This window comes from Oncorhynchus keta, chromosome 10 (genome assembly GCF_023373465.1).
Source record: "Oncorhynchus keta strain PuntledgeMale-10-30-2019 chromosome 10, Oket_V2, whole genome shotgun sequence".
NCBI lineage: Eukaryota > Metazoa > Chordata > Actinopteri > Salmoniformes > Salmonidae > Oncorhynchus > Oncorhynchus keta.
The window spans coordinates 60,795,057-60,820,344 of NC_068430.1; the positions used below are offsets into that span (position 1 = coordinate 60,795,057).

General features: G+C 41.0%; 2 protein-coding genes across 7 annotated transcripts in view; both read right to left on the reverse strand.

Moving 5' to 3' along the window:
- The window catches only part of LOC118389120 (serine/threonine-protein kinase MARK1-like), a 71,748-nt gene extending 54,075 nt beyond the window's left edge, over positions 1-17,673 (reverse strand). For 2 of the 6 annotated variants that reach the window (XM_035778891.2, XM_035778893.2), the window contains exon 1: positions 17,056-17,671. In XM_035778891.2, coding sequence (XP_035634784.1) covers positions 17,056-17,106 — 51 coding nt within the window. In that variant the 5' untranslated portion in view covers positions 17,107-17,671. Of the gene's footprint in view, positions 1-17,055 lie in introns of all 6 variants that reach the window. The other 4 variants (XM_035778896.2, XM_035778895.2, XM_035778890.2 and 1 more) reach the window with 3 other exon arrangements.
- Positions 17,674-23,581: 5,908 nt separating this feature from the next.
- Positions 23,582-25,288, reverse strand: part of LOC118389121 (inactive tyrosine-protein kinase 7-like) — a 35,252-nt gene continuing 33,545 nt past the window's right edge. Inside the window, exon 20 of the mRNA XM_035778897.2 lies at positions 23,582-25,161. Coding sequence (XP_035634790.1) covers positions 25,001-25,161 — 161 coding nt within the window. The 3' untranslated portion in view covers positions 23,582-25,000. The remainder of the gene's footprint in view (positions 25,162-25,288) is intronic.

Here is a 25,288-nt window from a genome sequence, read left to right on the forward strand (position 1 = left end):
ACACACGTTTTCTGAATTCTCCTTCCTCGTCTGCCAGTCTACAATCTGGTTTGATCACTAAAGGTAAAAATGAAGCGCTCAGGTCATTCCTGAGCCTGTATTCATAAAGGCATCTAGTAGGAATTGACACAAAAAAAAGGAGGACGAACAGGCCCCCATTAACATCAAAGGGGCTGTAGTGGAACGGGTTGAGAGTTAAGTTCCTTGGTGTCCACATCACCAACAAACTAACATTGTCCAAGCACACCAAGACAGTCGTGACGAGGGCACAACAAAACCTATTACCCCCTCATGAGACTGAAAAGATTTGTCATGGGTACCCAAATCCTCAAAAAGTTCTACAGCTGCACCAGAGAGCATGGTTGCATCACCGCCTGGTATGGCAACTGTTCGGCATCCAACCGTAAGGAGCTACAGAGGGTAGTGCGAATGGCCCAGTACATCACTGGTTGCATCACCGCCTGGTATGGCAACTGTTCGGCATCCAACCGTAAGGAGCTACAGAGGGTAGTGCGAATGGCCCAGTACATCACTGGTTGCATCACCGCCTGGTATGGCAACTGTTCGGCATCCAACCGTAAGGAGCTACAGAGGGTAGTGCGTATGGCCCAGTACATCACTGGTTGCATCACCGCCTGGTATGGCAACTGTTCAGCATCCAACCGTAAGGAGCTACACTCCAGTCACCCAAGTCATAGACTATTCCCTCTGCTACCGCACAGCCAGCAGTACCGGAGCACCAAATATAGGTCCAAAAGGATCATCAACAGCTTCTACCCCCAAGCCATAAGACTGCTGAACAATTAATCAAAATGGCCACCAGGACAATGTATATTGACTGACCCCCCGTTTATTATCTATGCATAATCACTTTACCCCTACCTAAATTTACAAATTACCTCGACTAACCTGTGCCCCTGCACATTGACTCGGTACCAGTACCCCTGTATATAGCCTCATTATTGCTATTTTATTGTATTTAGTAAATATTTTCTTAATTCCATTTCTTGAACTTCATTGTTGGTTAAGGGCTTGAAAGTAAGCATTTCAGAGTAAGGTCTAAACCGGTTGTATTTGCCACATGTGACAAATAATATTTGATCTAGGATCAGGTCCCACCGACTCCATTATGTTCTAGAAGGAAAAACTGATCCTATATCAGCACTCTTAATATGACACACTTTGTGGATATGGGCCCTGATCTAGGATCAGTTTGGTATTTTAAATCAAAATGAATAGGGGGTGCTATATGAGAATTCATGCCATCTACTCTCATATTCAACTTCCAGCTACCTAACTACCTGCCCTTCTAGTAACCTACAGAACATTCCTGACAAATGGCATGTTGTGTAAAGACGCTCCCTTAAACATTGACAATTCAATTAATAAATCATTCAAAAGCCTAAAACAAGTTGGCCGAGATTAAACTTGCCTTTGATTTATCATTATATTTCCTGCACTGATAATAAATCAACATAACCAAAACTTTTAATAGAGGACGCAAAACATTTTTCTGCTCTAGCTCTGATGCAGGTCAACACTTGGGTAATCTCAGTCAGCAAAATGGCTTTGAAAAGACAAAACAAAGACTGCAAATGAAATATGAAAAGATATCTACCTCCAGCATACCATCAGATGGGAGAGTATATGCAAGCACTGGCATCAGCAGTAATATTGTCAATCAACTGCTCAGTCATTGGAAGCTATTGGGGCATAAGTCCCCGCTTGTAAAAAAAAATGTACCAGTCAAAAGTTCAGACACACCTACCTCATTCATGGGCTTTTCTTTATTTTTACAATTTTCTACACTGTAGAATATTAGTGAAGACATCAAACTATTAAAATAACACACATGGAATCATGTAGTATGCAAAAAAAGTTTTTAAATCAAAATATAATTTTATATTCTTCAAAGTTGCCACCCTTTGCTTTGATGACAGCTTCACCTGGAATGCTTTTCCAACAGTCTTGAATGAGTTCCCACATATGCTGAGGACTTGTTGGCTGCTTTTCCTTCACTCTGCTGTACAACTCATTCCAAACCATCTCAATTGGGTTGACGTCGGGTGAAGGCCAGGTCATCTGATGCAGCACTCCATCACTCTCCTTGGTAAAATAGCCCTTACACAGCCTGGAAGTGTGTTGGGTCATTGTCCTGTTGAAAAACAAATGATTGTCCCACTAAGCGCAAACTAGATAGGATGGCGTATCGCTGCAGAATGCTGTGGTAGCCACGCCGTGTCTTTGTGAGACGCAGAGTAGGTGAACGGAGGATCTCCGCATTTGTGTGGTTCTCACCGTGAAGCATGGAGGTGGTGGTGTGATGGTGACACTGATTTCTTTAGAATTCAAGGCAGACTTAACCAGCATGGCTACCACAGCATTGTGAAGCGATACACTATCCTATCTATTTTGCACTTAGTAGGACTACCATTTCTTTTTCAACAGGACAATGACCCAACAGGCTGTGTACGGGTTATTTTACCAAAAAGGAGAGTGGCTGTGCTGCATCAGATGACCTGGCCTCCACAATCACCCGACATCAACCCAATGGAGATGGTTTGGGATGAGTTGCAACGTAGAGTGAAGGAAAAGCAGCCAAAAAGTGCTCAGCATCTGTGGGAAGTCCTTCAAGACTGTTGGAAAAACATTCCAGGTGAAGCTGGTTGAGAGAATGCCAAGTGTGCAAAACTGTCATCAAGGAAAGGGGTGTCTATTTTTGAAGAATCTAAAATAGGATTTGGATTTGTTTAACACTTTTTTGGTTACTACATGATTCCATGTGTGTTATCGTATTTGATGAATGATAAAAATAATAAATAAGGAGTAGGTGTCCAAAATGTTGACTGGTACTATAGATATGTTTTGTCACATACACTGGATAGGTGCAGTGAAGCGTTGTTTTTCAGGGTCAGCCATATTAGTACGGCACCATTGGAGAAAATGAGGGTTAAGTGCCTTGCTCAAGGGTACAGATATTTTTAACCTTGTCGGCTTGGGTATTTGTACCAGCACCCTTTTGTTTACTGGCCAAATGCTCTAACCACTAAGCTACCTGCCACCCCCTTGTACTAAAAGTACCCTTGTACTCAGTGTGACATATAGCCTACTCACAGTCTCACACTGTACCCATTTATTTCCTGAACTGAGGTTGACCTGAGTCTATTACTGCAGTAAACAGGGTGTGTGTCTGTCTGTGAGAGAAAGAGATATTGACAGTGTCAGGTCTGAATGAATGAAACAATGGCATGGGACTCACTCTAGCTGTGGACTTACTTCCCTTTCACTGCCAGGGTTTGTCTCTCACAAAACACGACAGAGTGCTAAAGCGCTGAGGAATTACCTCATAAAATCAACATCCACCTAGTCCAAAGCTCGACTAACGGGAACAGACTGAATTGTGAGGGCAAGAGAAGTTTATCTAAGCTACTGAGGAAGCTTTTTCAGGTCCATTGACTTTGGCGCTGGTTTTTATTCGTTTCCACCTCTTGGGGATTTCAGAATCAAAAGTCTTGAAAATCTATTGTCCAGTGTGGAAAAGTGAGACTCAAATAAATGTATCTGAAAAGGGACTAATTCAAGAACTCCTGTGGGAACTAATATGGTTTGACCCTCATGACTTTCAGTAAAACACTAATTTAAAACAGAATATCTATATACTGTGCATCTATTGACCTTTGAACTCAAGGACATTTTGAGAAGGAATATAGTCTTGTTGAACAATATCAAAACCACACAAGGGTTTCATATCAGCTTATTATCTGTGCTCATTTTGACGGTGATGCTTCAAAAGTTGGAAACTGTAGCCCTGCAAGGACATGAGGGAATTAAATTTACCAATTCCTCCCGAGCTTTGAAAGCAGATACCTTCCCTTACCTCATTCATGTCATCTACAGCACAGATGTCTATAGGGGAAACTCCAATTATGTAATTTCCCCAACATTCTCTTCTCCCTTGCTTTGGCCCTGAGGGAAGCGTTGATCAAATGAACCTAGTCAACTGCTCCAGCGCAAACCTCAAACGTGGTCAATTTTGTAGATCAACATGGTTGAGGACGTAATGCAGGCATGCCACAATGGCATCGGACTTCGCGGTCCCATCGATAAGCTGTCCAACCATGCAGAATGACAGAAAACTGGGACCGGTATTGGATAGCATCTGACTATAAGAGCAGCTGTTGCCACTTGTATCTGGGCATTCGTTATGAACCTTTTGATTAGTTTCTCTCATAGATCACAGACATAGCTACCGACTTGTCTGGTTCGTGGGCACAGAGACTTTCCAAAAGCTAGAGTTACAGCCCACATGCAATGCCAGTGTATCATCTGCTGCACGTAGGGTCATCTTTTTCTGGTCTTCATTTCGGTATTATCGTATCAATTAGTTTCTTCCTTTAGCTACTAGGGAGAGATGCAAATGCAACATTGACACTGGGAGTCAGATGCAGTGAGCTGTGATGCAATTAGCTTTACGACTTATGCACATTTCCAGTCGCTAACTAACATACGTATAGCAGAATCACTGAGCTTTATTACCTGCTGAAGTGGATAAACTTCCCTAGATTATTTATGTTTCCATCCAAGTGAGCCGCCATTGGCTGCTAGTAAGTATACGCAACACTTGTGTTTATGCAGCGCCAAAGATGATCTGTATCGACCATTGCTGGTTTCTTGCGGGCACTAGCTATAAACGTTGCCATATGTGCCACAGGGTTGCAAGGTGACTCTGCTACGGATCAAATGAAATCTAAATGGAACAGGGCCCTGAATGGATGCATACTGTCAATCGTAAACACATTTACAGGACACCAATTACAGGACACCCTTTTCTTGCTTCACCCTTACGAGTCAGGGCCATTGACTGATGTGTTGTTTGAGAAATGAAATGCATTAGTTACTTTTCAAGAAAAGTCTGTTTATGATTCATTCCAAGGGGACTATTCTGTGTAAACTAATCTGACCAGGGGTAATTTAATATGAAAGGCGCTGTAGAAAGTTAGACATACTTTGATGTCCACTGAGAGCCATGTTCTCTTCACAAATAGGTTATGAGTAGGGTTGCACATTTTGGGGAATATTCAGGGGTGGAAACTTAATGGAAATATATGCAAATTAATATTAATACCATTTAAATGTAGATACCTTTTGCATTGGATATATTTACCATATCATACAAAAACATAAACCTTTTCATAAGTAGACAATTGCAAATGATTAAATCCTTCTAATATAAATAAAACCTTAATTAAATGAGTTGACTCTTCACATGGGATAATTTCACTGAACAACAAAAGGGAATATTAAATGATCCATCGCGTCTCCCAAAAACATTTTCAACATCTGTGAAATTATAGTCTAGAAACAAACACTTTGGTTATCTTCCATGTCTTGTCCCTGGACCTCAATGTCCACCTCTTGAACATCAGACACTGAGGCATCATCTTCACAGTCACTTTCCAACCTTGTTGAGGTTGGCTCGTTGTCAGGCTCAAAAAGCCTCAAATTTGCCCGGATGGCGACCAATTTTTCAACCCTTGTCGGTCAGCCTGTTGCGTGCTTTGTGTGTGTTCCCAAACAAGGACCAGTTGCGCTTGGAGGTGGATGAAGTTGGTGGGATTTGGAGGATGATGGAGGCAACAGGGTAAACAGCCTCAGAACCACAAAGTCCCTTCCACCAGGTGGCTGATGAGATATGTTGGCACGACTGCCATATTGCATCTCCATCACAAAGCCCTTGCTTGGAAGTGTACTTCACCAGACTGCCAAGAACCTTGCCCTCATCCAGGCCAAGGTGGTGAGACAGTATTGATGACACCACAGGCCTTATTGATCTCTGCACGAAACAGAATGCTCTTGCCAGAATACTTGGGTTCCAACATGTACGCTGCGGCATGTATGGGCTTCAGGCAGAAGTCTTCACGCTTTTTAATTCATTTTTAGAACTGTAATGTCCTCTGTTTGGAGCAACTGAAGTGGGCAGGGCAGTACAGATTTCTTCTCTGACATCTGCAAGCAGAGTCTTAACATCAGACAGGATGGCATTGTCTCCCTCAATCCGTGCAATGGCTACTGCTACACGTTTCAGGAGTTTCAGGCTGCTTACCACTCTCACAAAATACATCATCCAGGAGGATCCTCTTGATAGGGCTGTCCATAATCAGCAGACTATGATATGGACATTTCTTGGAGAGACTCCTTCCCCGCCAGGAGACGACAACACCACCAACGGGTGTTGCTGGGCAACTACAATGTGGTGCTCTTATTCTTCTCACTTTGCTTGGTGAGGTAGATTACTGCTGTAACTTGACCCTTCACATACCTAACGATTTCCTTGGCTCTCTTGTAGAGTGTATCCATTGATTTCAGTGCCATGATGTCCACGAGGAGCAGATTCAAAGCATGAGGAGCACAGCCAATGGGTGTCATGTGAGGGTAGGACTCATCCACTTTAGACCAAGCAGCCTTCATGTTTGCAGCATTGTCTGTCACCAGTGAAAATACCTTCTGTGGTCCAAGGTCATTGATGACTGCCCTCAGCTCATCTGCAATGTAGAGACTGGTGTGTCTGTTGTCCCTTGTGTCTGTGTTCTTGTAGAATACTGGTTGAGGGGTGGAGGTGTTGTTAATAATTCCTTGCCCACGAACATTCGACCGCCCATCAGAGATTGCAATACAGTCTCTTTTCTCTATGATTTGCTTGGCCTTCAATTGAACTCTGTTGAACTCTGCATCCAGCAAATGAGTAGATAACACATGTCTGGTTGGAGAAGTGTATGCTGGGCGATGAACATTCAGAAATCTCTTCTAATACACATTGCCTGTGAGCATCAGAGGTGAACCAGTTGCATACACAGCTCGAGCAAGACATTCATCAGCATTTCTGACTATGTTCCTCCAATGAGTCAAATACAACTTCTGATTCCAGGAGGACCATGAGCTGTTGCTATCGATATAAGGTGTCCGATTCATTTTTTTAAACTCAAATAGAAGTAGAGGGACTTTTGTCAGAGGTTGCTTGTTGTGAGCGCAGAGGGAACTTTATGCACTTGGCCAGATTCTGCATCTTTGTTGCATTCTTCACATATGATTTGGCACAGTGTTTGCAAATGTACAAAGCTTTTCCTTCTACATTAGCTGCAGTGAAATGTCTCCACACATCAGATAGTGCCCATGGAATTTCTGTAAATATTTTTTTTTAAATAGTAAAAAATAAAATAAACATCTAATTCCATGTACAGATAAATAGTTAAGCACTTAGATTAAACAACTCCTTTGTAAGATAAATGTTTTAAAATAAAACATGTATGGAAACAGGTGAATTAACACTCAGGCTCAAGCAAGTTAAAACCAACAGTTTTCACTACCAACTAGCAGAAATTTTAACAAGTTAGTTATGATTTAAACACATTTTGCTGTAGGCTACTACACTGCTCAAAAAAATAAAGGGAACACTAAAATAACACATCCTAGATCTGAACGTATGAAATATTCTTATTAACTACTTTTTTCTTTACATAGTTGAATGTGCTGACAACAAAATCAAACAAAAATGATCAATGGAAGTCTAATTTTGTCAACCCATGGAGGTCTGGATTTGGAGTCACACTCAAAATTAAAGTGGAAAACCACACTACAGGCTGATCCAACTTTGATGTAATGTCCTTAAAACAAGTCAAAATGAGGCTCAGTGGTGTGTGTGGCCTCCACGTGCCTGTATGACCTCCCTACAACGCCTGGGAATGCTCCTGATGAGGTGGCGGATGGTCTCCTGAGGGATCTCCTCCCAGACCCGGACTAAAGCATCCGCCAACTCCTGGACAGCCTGTGGTGCAACGTGGCGTTGGTCGATGGAGCGAGACATGATGTCCCAGATGTGCTCAATTGGATTCAGGTCTGGGGAACGGGCAGGCCAGTCCATAGCATCAATGCCTGCCTCTTGCAGGAACTGCTGACACACTCCAGCCACATGAGGTCTAGCATTGTCTTGCATTAGGAGGAACCCAGGGCCAACCGCACCAGCATATGGTCTCACAAGGGGTCTGAGGATCTCATCTCGGTACTTAATGGCAGTCAGGCTACCTCTGGCGAGCACATGGAGGGTTGTGCGGCCCCCCAAAGAAATGCCACCCCACACCATGACTGACCCACCGCCAAACCGGTCATGCTGGAGGATGTTGCAGGCAGCAGAACGTTCTCCACGGCGTCTCCAGACTGTCACGTGCTCAGTGTGAACCTGCTTTCATCTGTAAAGAGCACAGGGCGCCAGTGGCGAATTTGCCAATCTTGGTGTTCTCTGGCAAATGCCAAAAGTCCTGCACGGTGTTGGGCTGTAAGCACAACCCCCACCTGTTGACGTCGGGCCCTCTACCACCCTCATGGAGTCGGTTTCTGACCGTTTGAGCAGACACATGCACATTTGTGGCCAGCTGGAGGTCATTTTGCAGGGCTCTGGCAGTGCTTCTCCTGCTCCTCCATGCACAAAGGCGGAGGTAGCAGTCCTGCTGCTGGGTTGTTGCGCTCCTACGGCCTCCTCCAAGTCACCTGATGTACTGGCCTGTCTCCTGGTAGCGCCTCCATGCTCTGGACACTACGTTGACAGACACAGAAAACCTTCCTGCCACAGCTCGCATTGATGTCCCATCCTGGATGAGCTGCACTACCTGAGCCACTTGTGTGGGTTGTAGACTCCATCTCATGATACCACTAGAGTGAAAGCACCGCCAGCATTCAAAAGTGACCAAAACATCAGCCAGGAAGCATAGGAACTGAAAAGTGGTCTGTGGTCATCATCTGCAGAACCACTCCTTTATTGGGGGTGTCTTGCTAATGGCCTATAATTTCCACCTGTTGTCTATTCCATTTGCACAACAGCATGTGAAATTTATTGTCAATCAGTGTTGATTCCTAAGTGGACAGTTTGATTTCACAGAAGTGTGATTGACTTGGAGTTACATTGTGTTGTTTAAGTGTTCCCTTTATTTTTTTGAGCAGTGTATTTACTAGTTTACAAAAAATCATGTATGTCATAAAATATATTCACCCCACCTAATATTGTATTCAAAACTTACCAGAAAGCATGTAGTCCTTGGCTCAGACAGTATAGTAGTGTGGGTTCAATAGCATCTCATTAGTATGCAAGATTTTGAGAAACAGCTGTACATGTGATGGAAGAATGCACTGTGCATGCAGAGGGTTGCAATTCCATTGAATTGGGGATAGTTTAACCAAAATATTCCTGAAGACCTAGAATTGCCTTGTGTATTCCACAAAAAAAGGTCCACCATTATAAGCTAACTTTGATGAATTGAAGCAAAATTCCTCAAATTCCAGAAATTTGCCAGAAAGTTTGACCCTTTGCAACCCTAGTTAGGAGTCAATCTTTTTAACCAAAAGGTTAACAAGGTACAAATCTGTTGTTCTGCCCCTAAGCACGGCAGTTAGCCCACTGTTCCCCGTGCGCCGAAGACGTGGATTATGGCAGTCCCTCGCACCTCTCGGATTCAGAGGGGTTGGGTTAAATGCGGAAGACACATTTCAGTTGAATGCATTCAGTCGTATAACTGACTAGGTATCCCCCCTTTCCTTGGCTAACTAGAGAAGGAATTATTTAGTGTGGTTGTTATCGACCTAACCCAGGGAAAGAACTTCATTCAGATAGCCAGTCAATGTAAAAGACTCTTCTTGACAAACCGCACCCTAAACAATAAACATGGGAATACCTGTTAATAATGGTTTTGTTATTTTCATGCTATCCAGATGACCGCAGTGAAACTCACCGAGGAGTCACTGGATTCGGTTTCCTTTCCTGGAAAGCAGGTAGGTGCACCAGAGGCTCTTTCTATGGTGCTTTTTACAAACAGCGATGACACCACTAAAATTCCAGCATTTGTGTGACAATGAGCGCACTGCCTGGACACAGCAATCCAGAAAGGTACAGTCGCGCCTCTTAGAAAGCCTCTCCTTTCTCGCACCCCTTGAAGCTTGTTATGCAATTGTTGGTTGAAAGGCCAAGCAGTAATATGGTAAGCTTTAGTGAACTCCTCTCTTTCCCTCACTTTCACTTTCTTTACGGGGAGAGTTACTGGTTCCTTACAGCCGGAGGGCTGTTAGTAGTAGTGCATTGCCTGCGGCAACAATGGGCGTTCTGATGTCAGCAGAGGCAAGATAGTCATCCTAAAACTACACAACATGGAGGTTGTCTTTATGCCAATCTGATGGAAAATGGCAACCTTTACCCTCCAGAGGTTCATTTTCTTCTGATTTATTATCAGAATTTGTGTTGCAAGACCAAAGGCTTCATTTATGCACAGTAAGCAACTTTTTACATACCATCAAGTGATACAAAATTATGAAAACCTTGGACTTTAAAAACACATGTCAATTCTTTTCCAACGCTGTCCTGCTTTTGATAAATATTTGATGAGGTTATTTCCATCTCAATATATACCTGGAGAGAGGCAGATATTTGGCAAATGCAGGGCACACAAGTTTATTTGTTACGTTGATTCAATGTGGGGAGGTGAGTATTGAATCCAGTCAAGCTACTTTACCTGGCCCAGACAAGTTGCAGTCAGATATTCATCAACACAGGTCCAAGAGACTTTTCACCTGCATTTAATCACATTTCTCTAATACAGGCTCTCCTAGAAGATTTAAAACAAACAAAAAGCAAATGCCCCCCCCCAAACTTATTCCAAGCAGTCTTGAACAGTCATAATTTCCTTCACGTTTCACTACATAGAACAGTGCCCTGATTCTTTCAACAGCAACATCAAGATACTAATCATTAGCCTACTATTATGCTGAAAATTCAATAATATTCAAAGACATTGATTTGCAATTTATTTTTCAGCATTACACAATGTCTAGTAATAGGGCACTTAACTGGATTGTAATGGAAATCGGCCCCGCTACTGCAGTTAAGAGGAAACAAGACCCAGTTCTGTCAACTTGCATGTCTTCAAAACCCATTTTCTTTCAGTGCAGTATTTTACAGTAAGTTAACAAACAACTCGTTCCGGAATCAGAAATGAAGTAAAGCACTTCTTTCCCATTTTCAATGGGCTTTCCCCAGACATAAGCTGGTAATTTCAAACATAACTGAAACGTGATAGCCGTCAAGAGAAACTACGCTTCTGATGCCTGCCGTTTCAACGTTAGGTTACCTCAATGTAGGAAATGAATGTGTATTTCAAGGGTGAAATTCTTACCCGCCTTCGTCCCAATAAATGAATATGGAATGATAGCAACACAAACAACAAAGCTGTGTAGAAGAATGCACTGTTCAGAACTACTGTAGCCTACTACTAATATATATCATTCCCTCTTGACAGCATGGATCAATACCTCAGAGAAAGGGCAGTAGCACTTAGTTTTTCCATGTGGCATGCCATGCTTAAATGTATTAACTTATTTCATTAGTTAGCCATTAAATCTATCTTGTATTGAGGCAATAAGCAAACGAGAGACAGACAATATAATAATGGAAGTGAGGTATAGCTTCACAAAAAAAAAAGTAAAGTCATGTGGCGCTCATGGAATGGAATGTCATTCTTTCAATGAGCAGTGCATAGACCACAGAAATCAAGGGTTTGGCCTATTTGCTCGTGAAAATGTCAAGGGTTGCATTTGCTAAATACATTTTTTGGTGGTTGACTGAAGAGATTTTGTATCCAAATTAGGGCTGGGAAATATGGCCAAAATATTATATCACGGTACTTTAAAAAAAAAAAAAATGAATTAGGGTATTTTTAGTTTTTGAATAATAAAATAAAGATACATTTGCTTTATGAGTAGTGAGTGATCCTAGGAAGCAACACACACATTCTAAGTGATTTGAATGAGTCTTTCTCCATTCTGATTGTTTTATACGGTTCAATTCAACCAAAACAAATTTCAGCACTTTTATCATTTCTGCATTTCCTGCACTCAATTGCAGTGGTGGAAAAAGTACACAATTGTCAAACTTGAGTAAAAGTTTAAATGTTTTTAGTTTTAAATATACTTAAGTATCAAAAGTAAATTATCAAATTGACTTATGTATCAAATGTAAAAGTATAAATAATTTCAAATTGCTTATATTAAGCCAACCAGATGGCACCATTTTCTTGTTCTATTTTTATTTAGGATAGCCAGGGGCACACTCCAACACTCATACATAATTTACAAACAAAGCATGCGTTTAGTGAGTCCTACAGATCAGAGGCAGTAGATGAACAGGGATGTTCTCTTGACAAGTGCGTGAATTGGACCATTTCCTGTCCTGCTAGCATTCCAAATGTAAAGAGTACTTTTAGGTGTATTTTCTTTAGGAATATAGAGAAGTAAACATAGTCAAAAATATAAAATAGTAAAAGGACAGATACCAAAAAAATGACTTAAGTAGTACTTGAACGTATTTTTACACCACTGCTCAATTGAGAGAATTTCCACACTGCCATGTAGGGCTGCACGATTTGGGCAAATCATCAAGGACTTATTTTTAACCAAATGTTGCAATTGTGATTTGACTTGCCAAATAGAGCAAAACTGTTGGAATCATGGAAATAAAATAACTATTCTAATTCTATAGCTAGAATATAATAGTGGGCACTTTGAATACAGTGTTGTTTGAGATATCAGCTAATTAAAATGCCAGGGAGAAATAATTGTGACATAGTAGGAACTAAAATGTTGATAAGTGTTTTCTAGGGGACACTATAAGCTTTGGCTACATTGTATGTTCTCTTAGCTACTTCATGTAGCTAACATTCTTGTGTTGCATATTCCTCTTTGATTGAGAAGATACTGTTGCACAAATATGCTGATTTTGGTCTACACCATCACTTGTATTATCAGGCTGTATTAGCTAGCTATGTTTGCTCTTACTCAGTACATTTATTAGCTAGTTAGCTATTAGCGTAAGCTGCTAACAATTAGGGTCAAAAGATTTTGGGCAATTTGCTAAGAAAAGACACACTAGCTGTTTGCTGATGTAAGAAACAAACCTTTAGTGTCATTATAGAAAGCTAGTGGATTTATATTAAGAAGTAAAGTGAAGACAGCATTGTTTTCATCAATGTTGCATGTGCTGCATTTGAGGTGGTTGAGGAATGTCAAATGAGATGCGAGTGGGCTAGGGCGTGTGGCTAGGTCTGTGTGGAAAGTGGCACGGAAAGAAATTACACAATTAGCAAAATAAACTATACAAATTGACATTACACATGGCGTATAACATTTAATAAACCAAACATTCAAATACCGGTGTAGAAGGTAAAGTAAAATGCAAAACTGGTACCTGCATCAATACATACATGTATATCATAAAATACGGTATACCGCCCAGGCTTACACCAAATGAATTATGCCAAAAAGCAGTCCGCAGATATTGCTGACCCAGTCTAGGTGGATCGATACCAGTTGTAGGCCTATTAGATCAAATTTTAAACCACACCAATTGATTTGACAACCACTGTGTCATGTGACATTCCAAAAGAATGACAGAATGGTTCAGAATTTATTCTCACAAGTCAGTCTACTATTCAGAAGGTCTAAAAGGAAAGATACACCCATTTTGAATGTTATTGTGCATCTCCGAGTGAAGTTAGTTCCCTGGGTAATTTAATATTTTCTTGTGTATCTGAGCTATTCGCCATTCAAGCAGACAGAAATACAGCTGGTATGACAAGTTTTGCTTCATATGATATATTCGACCATTGGCTTTCGTACTTTAATTCTAAGCGCCGCCCATTCAAATGAATAGAAGCCGCGTATGCGAAGTAGCGTTGGTTGGGAATTTTGGGGAGCTGAGTACCCCGCGAACTGTAGTCCCAGAGCCTCGTAGCTATGTCACAATGGGACACCGGACTATCGTGTCTGCTTCTGTGGACTCTGAATTACACTTTACACGTGATCCAACAGTCATTCATAAACATGCACAATCGCAAACACCTTTCTCAGTAACAGTTCAAAAAACTTGACTGGCTTCATTATTAAAAGTCCAACTGAAAGCGTTTTAGCAACATAAAATCTCGTTTAGAAATCTGCTCATACACACCCCCAGGAATAATATGACACTTTTTTACATTTTCTGACAAGCAAGCACTTAGTCATTTTCACGGTTTCATAGAATGCTTGGGAATGATGTAGAGTAAGGCATGTGAAGATTCTAAAGCAATATAGAGAAGGAATCAAAGCAGCCATGCTTTTGGACAATCAATGAAACACGGCAGTAAATAAAAACCTAATAAAAAAAGCAATTGGCTTGTCCAAGCCATCACTCACTTTGAACTGGACTGTGCATACAAGCAGTAGCAACATCGAAACTTTAGATCATTAGAATGCATTCGCCAACAGCCACAAAATACACCTGAATGGTTTTCTGCAAATATATAAATACAACATGAGTCTTCCTCCATTTGTTAACTTTAGTTAATTTATCAAACAACCATGAAAAGGTAGACTCTCTCTCCCTCAGTTACGCACATCAACAACTAATGCTAGCCAGAGCAAGATGAGCCGTTTAAGCTAGTTGGCCGTCAAAGTTGCACTGATAAACGATGGGAATTGTAGCCTACTCGTCCTTGTGCAGCTTGTCTGCAACCAAGCACCCAAGCTAAGGATACAGTTGGCTAGCTTGCTACTTACAGACAAATGAGAGAACACCTCACTCTGACCATGATTAGCTAGGCTGTTTACATGTTATCTAGAGCGTTCGTGACTTACTTTTTTGGCCTGTTTACTGATACCGACCATATTCAGCAGGTGTTGCGCGTTCGTAAATTCATTAGTTATTAGTGCTCTGAAATCAGAGTAGATAGCCAGAGTGAATTTGCAAACGCAAGCGATATGCTAACTGGATAAATTAATTGAAGTTCTTGCTAGCTACTGTAACCCTCGGTGGCCTATTCATATCAACAACAAGTTCAACAACTAATGTTAGCCAGAGAGAGAGGAGCTAAAATCTAATGAGAGAACAGTAGATAAGCCCTCTGAAACATTTTAGCTTGTAGTTGGCTGTCAAAATTACACTGACAAATGATAACGAATAGTAACCTGCTCGCCCTTCTGTAGCATGCCTGAGGGGTGACAGGTAGCCTAGCGGGCGGTTAAGAGAGTTGGGCCAGTAACTGAAAAGTTGCTGATTCGAATCCCTAAGACGACTAGGTGAAAAATCTGTCGATGTGCCTTTCAGCAAGGCACTGAACCTTTATTTGCTCCTGTAAGTTGCTCTGGATAAGAGCGCCATTTAAATGACTTAATCGCAAATGTTAATGCATGCTTGTCCCAACCAATGATTTATACACACACTAGATGACTGCCAGGGGGCGCTGTGTTGATGACACCATGGCTCCTTCTTGGCACTCCCCCACCATTGTAAAGAAATGTTGGAAGCTATAGAAACGCATTTATAATAAATGTCTACATTGCTACATTTATTCCATTACAGACACCTTAAAGCATGTTTAAATTATGTGAGCTCAATTCAAATAAAAATGTATTTTTAGAGATTACTAATGTTACTGTCCACACCAAAAAAAAAATATATATCTCATTTTGCCTTTAAAACCATTTAATTTAAATTATGTAGAATTCCATCCATTCCTATGAAGCACTGCACCTACTGGGGAGTGTCAATATGGCCAATACATAGCATCAGTAATCCAGGGTTTATATACACCATTGGTCACAACCTACGTTTTGACAACTGTATGGGAACTTGTCTACCTGTCCGCCCATTTGATCGACGAGATGTGCTAACTGTGGATAACAGTCGTTCAAGTTCGGATCTGGTCAGCTAACAAAATGACACCTGAATCTCTAGCCGTAACCAGGAAGGGTTAGGCTCCGTGTTCTTAGCTTGCCAAATAAATGGCCACATGAATAGGTAAGCTAGCTAGCTAATTAGCCACGTTATGACTGACTTGTGATCATTGCCCTTGTTAGTTTGATTGCATTGACATTCTTAGCCTTAGTTACATTCGTCCATTTTAGTCCAAAATATTGAGTAATTGAAACACTTCACTCGGAATGGCTCGAGGATGCAAAATGTACCAGGCCAGCTGTGATTTACAACATCATAGCAATATTTGGGTACACATCTGCTGAGGAAATTCATATACGGCTAACTGACCATCCATGAGATCAAAATAATGTTTTCATAGTGTTTAACAATGACATTGTTTACAAACAGGAGGAAAAGCTTATATTTGGGGGTAAAGACAGTTGAACTAAACTAATGAGGCTTTCTGAGTTATATTCTTAAAGAATGAATGGATATATACCAATCATTAAATTGCAAGTCAACTAATTTATGTAACAACTAGGCCTACCTGTAACAACTACCCGAAAGCCATGTTAATTTTCTTAAAAATCAGAGCAAAATGCCTCATTCACAATTTGTCATCAACGACCGTACGTACGACAGACGACGATCATTCAAGGCACTAAGAGACCGGCTGCTGAGATTGATTTCTTCCCGCACGTATAAGGCCTACCATGATCTCAAAGTTGAGTCACAGCTTTTGAACTGCATGCCATCATCGATGAAGGGGACATGGTCTAGATCTAATGTTGCAGTAGGCTAACAATAGCAATTGTCCTATGCTATGGGACATTTTAACATCGGTCTCCTCCAGAAATTGAAATACCGTGTAACTCTAGTTGTTATAATCAGCGAGGCAACATTGTATCTGATTTGTAGACTACGGTTTCCATACATAGATAACCGAAAGCATCATTTAGAACGCAGTCTTCCACGCAGACATTGCCCAAATTCTAGCTACTACAAATACGAATGTTTGTGTAGGCTACGATAGTCTACAATGGCATGTGTAAAATTTGATCCAACGAACAATTTCAAATGCGCTAACGTTATAAATGACAATAGCAGAAGATGGGTAACGTTAGCTAAATCCCCATTGCCCCCACGGGCTATGCCGCTAACTTGCTCACCGATAGGTTACATAGACAAGCCCAATTTTAGCATTATTATGATTCACACGCATCACCACACATACTTAGCAAAAATAATATCTTTATTAGAAAAATATAGACCATAGGGAAGAATATACTTACATTCTCTGTATCACGCTCATTCACAGTGGGCAATGGCGTTCTGGTCGACATTTTGTGTGTACAGGCCGCTAAGCACCGAGCTTGGCAGCCGCCGAGAACAGTGCGACGAGGGAAATATTAATTGGACTTTTTTTTACACCACCGGCATTTCCAACCCGACCGTCCAAACCGCAGTATTCCAAACTACAGCATATCTACTTCAAGGCCCGCTTGGAGCCAGCGCAGGGCTATCTATGCTGATAGATGCGCCCCCGGGTACGAGGCAAGCGAGTGTAGCGGGCCGAGAGAACGGATAGGAGTTTGTATGAAGCAGAGAATCCAGCATTGATCCACCCTGCTAGATGGGCTGACACACACTAGGAACGCGAGATGGGGGAATAGTAGTAAAAGGAACACCCTACACAGGAGCGACCTTCATTCTCCCTCCCAAAAGACTAGGATTCATGCAGGATAGCCAACGCGTGTACAACCAATGTTCTTGGAATATATTTTATAGAACACATGCAAGCCAAAAATATATATTCCTTCGCAACGCTGTAAGAGGAAAGAACATGACAGTAGCAACGCCAGGTGGCGAGAGAGAGATCGAGTAACATGAATCAAAGGGAGTGATTTTTTTCATTAAGAATGAAAGAAAATGTTTATGATGACGTCTTTGTAGTAGCAGGAGAAGGTTCTTGATTGTTGACCTATGCTGCCAATGATCTGCCTGCATGTGCGAACCTTTTGGAAAGCATCATAATCATCATTATTGGGTGGAATATCATCTCGATTTAAATGACCTTCCTAAACATTCTAAGTACCCTATTTGTAAAGCATACCATAATTTATAAGCAAATTGGTCATTGATTCCTGGTCAAAATGCATGGACTTCGTATACATACATTAAAAATACAAGTAATATTATAACCTAGTTTAGTAATAGCAGAACTAAAAAGCCATACCTAGGACTATCGTCTTACTTACAATGTCAAAAACTAGTTAAACATGCCAATGTTGCCATCTAGCGTTCATATTTCGGTAACTGCATTGATAATGGAAATGTGCCTTTATGCTGTACCCTAACAACCCTGAGACTGAATCCATATGCATTCATTTGTACAACTGACTAGGTATCCTCTATTCCCTTTCCGCCAATGTCACCATCCTGTGTTTTGCTACATTTCTGGTACCCCGTGTACATAGGCTACGTTACTCATTGTTTTCTTATTATTTCCTCTGCATTGTGAAGGACCTGTAAGTAAGCATTTCACTGTTAGTCTACACCTGTTGTTTCAGAAGCATGTGACAAATAAGATTTGATTTCAGGTCCTGTGTGTAATTTACAAGGTAATGAAATGCGCTTAGTTGCGCTCAAATATTTTGGCACAGTTTACAATGGAGCAGAATGTTCCGTTCTCTTTTCAACACTGTTTGAATGGCAATGTTTTACACTGTAGGTTAGTGTAGGCAGGGTTGGGGAGTAACGGATTACATTAACGTTACATGTAAGGAATTACTTAAAACGGTAACTATAATCCGTTACGTTACCAGTAGAAATATTGTAATTAGATACTTTTTAAAAACTAGATTACTTTTAAATTCAGAAAGAATGTTTACGAAACATTTTTTGTTGACACTTGTTCTCAATGACATTCAAATCGTGATTGAAAAAAAAGTGCAAGTTTAAATTTGTTCCACCTGAGCGAGTCTGACCACTATGATGACTATCAAACGGTGTGTTTGATGGATCATGGGAAAAGAGCAGGAAAAGGCTTTTGTAGGCTAGTCCAAGCTATGTCTTTCAATGGTGCGACTGTTGTCGGCATCCGAATTGCCATGAATGTTTAATGCTTTTCGACATGTCCCCAAATTAATATAATTGGTTGAGTTTGTTTTGATATTTTCACCTGCGTGTCGTGATCACGTTTGGTGTGGGGACAAGATACATTTATGCACGATGGCGCACGCGCGCAGCAGGTTTGGGTTGTTCACAAATCTAAGTGTGTATTTTAAACCAATGGTTGAGTTCTAAAAGTTTAAACTGCCTATCAATCATTGTTTTTGAATGCGCTTTTGCAACAGCTGCATAGTGCAGATCCCAGCCTATTTAATAAAAGTGGGGCTTTTATTGCTCAATCTAATTAATTCTGATAAAATAAAATCCACAGGCATAATAGACATGCTCAAACACAATTTATTGCCCCTTTTTTTTACGTCTGTGGTTGCTACATCCATCTGACTTTTAAATTCTATATACTAATGTAAAGATTATTTAATCGTATTCTTGGATGTAGTAGAACGAGATGGGTTAGAGCAAGCCTACATAACCAACCCATAATGTAATTTAACATCCATACATGGCCAGCTATGTAAACTTTAACATTGATTTATCCTGCAATAGATGTTCAATTGGTAACATACATTTGGCTTCTTCTAATGCCTCTTAAGGGAAAATTAATCTAAGTACCTGAATGTAATCAGATTACGTTACTGAGTTTGGGTAATCCAAGTTACGTTACTGATTACAATTTGACAGGTAACTAGTAACTAAGGAATTACATTTAGAAAGTAACCTACCCAACCCCAATGGTAGGTACCTGCAATTTACCAATGGGTTTTAAGAGGATGCGAGGAGTATGCAATTGAGATTATCCCAATATATTTGAGCGCAACCTTCTCAAAACCCATTAGAGGAGGTCAGTGGGGAGGGACCTCTGGCTTTTGCCACCAATGGGTTTTGAGAAGGAGGAGAGGACACAAGGAGTGTGCAATTGAGATTCTTCCTGAGATTAATTTTACTACATTGAAAGCTTGACTCAGAGACCCATTTTCTCCACTTTTTAAATTTGTCAACTGGCAATCTGTGTAAATCCCCTGCACGACATCTCTTTGCCAGAGACAGAGGCTAATTTCAGATTTAGCCAGTAGGCTTCTCCAAATAACCATGTGGCTACATAAACATAACCTGGGGTGAGAGTTCAGTGGCGTAATAATTAGTCCAAATCCTAGAGAAGTTGCAAATTTAAAATGTTTTACGACGAAACGTTTAATTCCTAGTGAATACAGCCCAGTTCGGTCCAATGAACTGAATGACATGCTTCCCCAAAACAGTGCACACTGTTCTTCAACAGCTTTTGAGGTATGTTTGCTCCCGTTTGGTGGGTGTGGCCAGGGGTGCGTTTAGTTCAGTTCAATGTTTGCTACATTGCATGACAGTTTGTACTGACCAACATGTTTCCCAAAACAGTCCACTGTTCAGCCTTTATGGTTGTTTTGTGATTTAATATTATTTTTTATATTATTTGAAATTCAGTTTTCACACCCGATTTAATTTTTTATTTTGAAACACATTTATATTTCGTTTCATTACTTAGTTAGGGACAGAAAGTAGCTTATGCGTGGGACGCTAGGGGCACTTCTTGCCACTGGGGGCAGTAATACATAAGGTGATGGGCCAGGACCATATACTTGGATAGACAGACCATCTGTGTGCGTGGGCAGTGCCATTGAGGCCATCTCTATCTTAAAATGGTCTATTTTCTTCTTCACCAGTAAAATTCATTGGCTGATCCCTTCTGATGACCCAGCTGTCATGACTCCACTGGGTCATCAGGTCATGCCAACCGAGACATCAGGAGGGATCAGTTGGAAGTCCCACCCCATTGACAAGATCAAAATGGTAAAGTACTCAATGGCGCTGCCCATGCTAAACACAGGCTTTTGGCCACTAGAGGACTCCATACAACTCCATTGCCAGGACAAACAGTAGGTTAGGTTTAAATTATAAATCAATCCTAATGTGACTTGGATTTAAAAGGATAAGTGCCTAAACTGATGCAAGAAATATGGAAGGAAACTCTCGTTCCCATTTTATAACAATCCAATGTTTTTTTTTAACTTTAGTAGTAGATGGAAGAATCAAGTACCTTTACCTGACAAAGAGGGGAAAAACAAATGAAGTCATGTTATGTTTATGTAATAAACATGTATCATTGACTAACCCCTTCAAACAGGGTTTGTAAAAACATCTGTTTCTGTTCAACCATACAAGATTTTCTGGTTTATCTACAAGACTCACGAAGAGGTGGTCGTTCAGTTTCTCAAGCCTGATGAGTTGTCCACAGACCAAGAATATTCACTCCACAAACATTTGGGAGGCAGGGGCAGAAACAAGATCCAGTGCCACAGGGCACAGCTTTGAATAAACAGCATCCTTGCATGCCAGAACTGGAGAGGTGACTAAACATACTCACCTCCGTGCCCGCCCTCTGATTTCTTCCCTGTTAGCTATTGATAGCTAGGGATAGTGATGCACAAGCTACGCCTATTTGAAACTTTGGCAATTACAGGCAGATTCAGAATGTCAAAAATTTGATTCAGAAAGTTCAGAAGAAAACAAACTAAATAATTGGTTATTTGATTAGTTATTTTTGCAGTCAACGATAATACACTGAACAAAAATATAAAAACATGTAAAGTGTTGGTCCCATGTTTCATGAACTGAAATAAGATCCAAGAAATGTTCCATACGCACAAAAAGCTTATTTCTCTGAAATTTGGTACACAAATGTTTATCCCTTTTAGTGAACATTTTTCCTTTGCCAAGATAATCCATCCACTTGAGGCATATCAAGGATCAGATTAACCTCTACGGGATCGGTGTCCATAAAGCAGGATGGTTGTTGCTAACGTGCGCTAATGTGACTAGAATGACGTAAGTAACATCCAACTTTCCAGGACATAGACATGTCTTATGTGCAGAAAGCTTAAATGATTGTTAACTGCACTGTCCAATTTAAGTAGCTATTATAGTGAAAAAACATTCCATGCTATTGTTTGAGTGCACAACAACAAAACACTTTTAGCACAGCAACTGGTTTGACACATTGACCTCTAAAGGTAAACAATGTACGTACATTCAGTAATTCAGTAATCCCAGAGATAAAATGTAGGAACTGGGTTCTACAGTTTGAACCCCTGCCGCCTCTGTCCCCACACCCACCTGACATCTTGATGTGTGAAGGTTAGTGTATTTTCTGTATGGAAGCTAATTATCCATCGTGTATGACATTTCTGTAAGTCTCTTGTGCGGCTGCTCGGCCATGGAAACCCATCTCAAGAAGATCCCCACAAACTGTTCTGGTGCTGACATTGCTTCCAGAGGCAGTTTGGAACTCTGGGACATTTTTACACGCTTCAGCACTCGGCAGTCCCGTTTTGAGCTTATGTGGCCTACCACTCCTCAATAACATGTTGAAAGTCACTGAGCTCTTCAGTACGGGCCATTCTACTACCAATATTATTCTATGGCGATTGCATGGCTGTGTGCTTGATTTTATACACCTAGTCAGCAACAGGTGTGGCTGAAATAACCAAATACACTAATTTGAAGGGTTGTTCACATACTTTTGGCCATGTAGTGTATCAATAAGATACGAGCTGAATGAGCCACCTACGATTGTTGCCAGCTATCTGACCGTTCAACATCAAAACAATTCTTCTTCAGGCCACATCGATGCGCGCACGTCATTAGTCCTCAATTTGGTATTTCCTGCCATCTGGAAGCTAGAACCATTGTGGAGAATTGCGCAACTCGAATGATCAACATTTTTCCACCTTGTGGACCATTTGAGTGTGTCGAAACAAACCAGGGCTTATGAAATGTGAGTTCTGGCAGAACTACAAGAAATTGTAGCTGGGGAAAACTTATTTGAATTAGCATAATTTTCACCGCATGGTTATATTATGTATTATTTACAGATCATAGGGATTATCTGTCACAAATTATATTAGCAGTTTGATAGAGAATTCTGTGTCCCTTGGATCTGTCGGCTGACACTGTAGGACAGGGGAAACCAGGAGAATGACCCAGGAAGCCGACATATGCCGTTGAACCCCAGAATCCCTACGGATTCATATCTCGCTGCTACTGGGACGCAGAGTGGACTGGAGGAAAGAAACCCAGAGCCATATCAGTGGGGGTGATGTCCAAACAGAAGGGGAAGGAGTAAGGGAGGGAGTACATGGAGCAAAATGCAAAGCCTGGGGGATCAAGTTCCATCCTTCCTCCTGAGATTTCTACCTGGTTACTTAAATTTGAAATGGTGGAGCTGGCCTGCGCTTATCAGTCAAGGCGGTTTGGGGTTTATCTGGACTGGCCCAGAGACGACCTGTGATTCTACCTAATCGATTCAGTACGTGGGTCAAGTGTCCCTCCTTATGCATTCCACATCACGTTCACGGAGCCACACTATGCTGGATTTAGGATTCACAGATCTTCATCCTCCATCGCTCTGAAAGCCGGACTGACCCTCAAAACAAACAAAATTGACTTTGAGTTTGATACTGATATTAACTTTGGATAAATATCAGATGTGGACAAAGCTTGAATATCATTGCAGAGGGTTATTTTTTGTTAAACTGTTGAAATAGATATTTAAGGTGTACTCTTACTCAAGCTAAACTCTACAAGTTACCAATGAGATCTTATATTTGTTAATGTTGTATGCACAGTATTTACCAAACGGCGTACAAACAAAAAAGGTACATTTACAACATTTTATTGGACCAGCGCCATGTATATGCCATGGCTAATATGCGTTTGTATAAACATACTTAAAATAGAAAACTGCAATGTATAAAAATGTTCAAGTAAAAAAGTAAATATTAAAACAAAAGCAAGAAAGTAAATATAAAAACAATAGCAAGACAGCAATCTGATGCAAAGTCCTTCATTTGCCAGGCATTTTTTTCAATTCAGGAGAACCTTAATTCAATTTTTTGGGGCAAAAAAAAAATGGACAAACTATTACACATCATAAAATGCCTCGCACATAAAAAAAATGATATCAAAGAAGCTTAGTACCTTTCTATACAGTGAAAAAATACAAAACAGGACCTTTAAAATAAGTTAACAGGTCTCCGAAACAATCCTTCTAGAAAACAAACATTTATAGTTGTGATCAGTGCATGTTTTAAGCATGTATACAAAGCACTTTTAGACGAATGTCTACGAAGAAAGGTTTCTCCCACTGATTGGAAAAGCTCTGGTCGTGATAGGATTGGATGATTGATGGGCAAATGGAGCAGTAACATTCAGACATCTTTGATAGGAGTACAAAACTGTTCATGACAGGATGGCCTTTATAAAATAGCTAGCCTATAATGCTCCAACTTAGATCAGTTACCTTAACTCCAAAACAGCATGTTGAAGCTAATTCAGGGTCCATATACTACCACGACTATACTTTAAAACCAACCAAAGATTTACCTTCAAGGCAAGGAAAACTAGGGTTGTGAGCGGTGATTCCATCCACACTCCAGCTAAACTCCACAAGTTCAATAATGCCACCGCTGGCCCTTTACCTCGTTTTGATCATATCTAACAGGGTGAGAGACATTCGATTTTTACTCCCGAAGAGGTTGTACCTTCATGTCCCGTTTGGCTCTGGGAAGAAAATGTCCCTTTTGTCTTGTCCATTTGCAAACATGAGTAACAGAAAAGATTCAATTGGGGTGAAAACCGTGCCAACGTTAACTGTCATTAGTTTCTAGATTAAAATGTTATAGACAGCATTTGACCTGCTAAGGCAGAATATAAGTCCTCATTGTAAAAAATAGTAATTTTAATCCATAGAGAAGAAGCTCATTGGATGTTGATCTCTTCTCGGCTGGGTCCTCATTTGCAACCAAATTTTGTAGTTGTTAAGAGTCTCGTTCTGCTCTTGTAGACGCTAACTAAAGGCCAACCAGGCAGAGTAGTGCTAGACACAAACTCAAAAGGCCAATACATGCATGCACAACAACAACGTGTATACGTACCTCACGTACACATTTGTACACGACCGCTCTCTCACACACACACACACACACACACACACACACACACACACACACGTCACCTCCCCCCATTGATAACACATTCATACCCTGACACACAAACTGTGCACCTGGGCCGTGTGTGTTACACCTTGCTCTCGGAGGGCAGTTCGCTGAGGGCAGAGACGATGTCACTAAAGCAGGCACGGTCCTTGGGGCTGGAGGCCCAGCAGCGAGTCATCAGCTTGTACACCCGAGAAGGACAGCCCTGGGGCAGGGGCAGCTTCCCCCGGCCCTCCCTCAGCTCTGGTAGAGGGAAAGACGTGAGAGAACGACATACATGGGGGTGAGAGTGAGCGAGATGCAGGGAAAGATGGAGGGATAGAGAAATAAAGATAGAGGGAAAGAACGTGTGGGGGTTAGAGTGAAACTC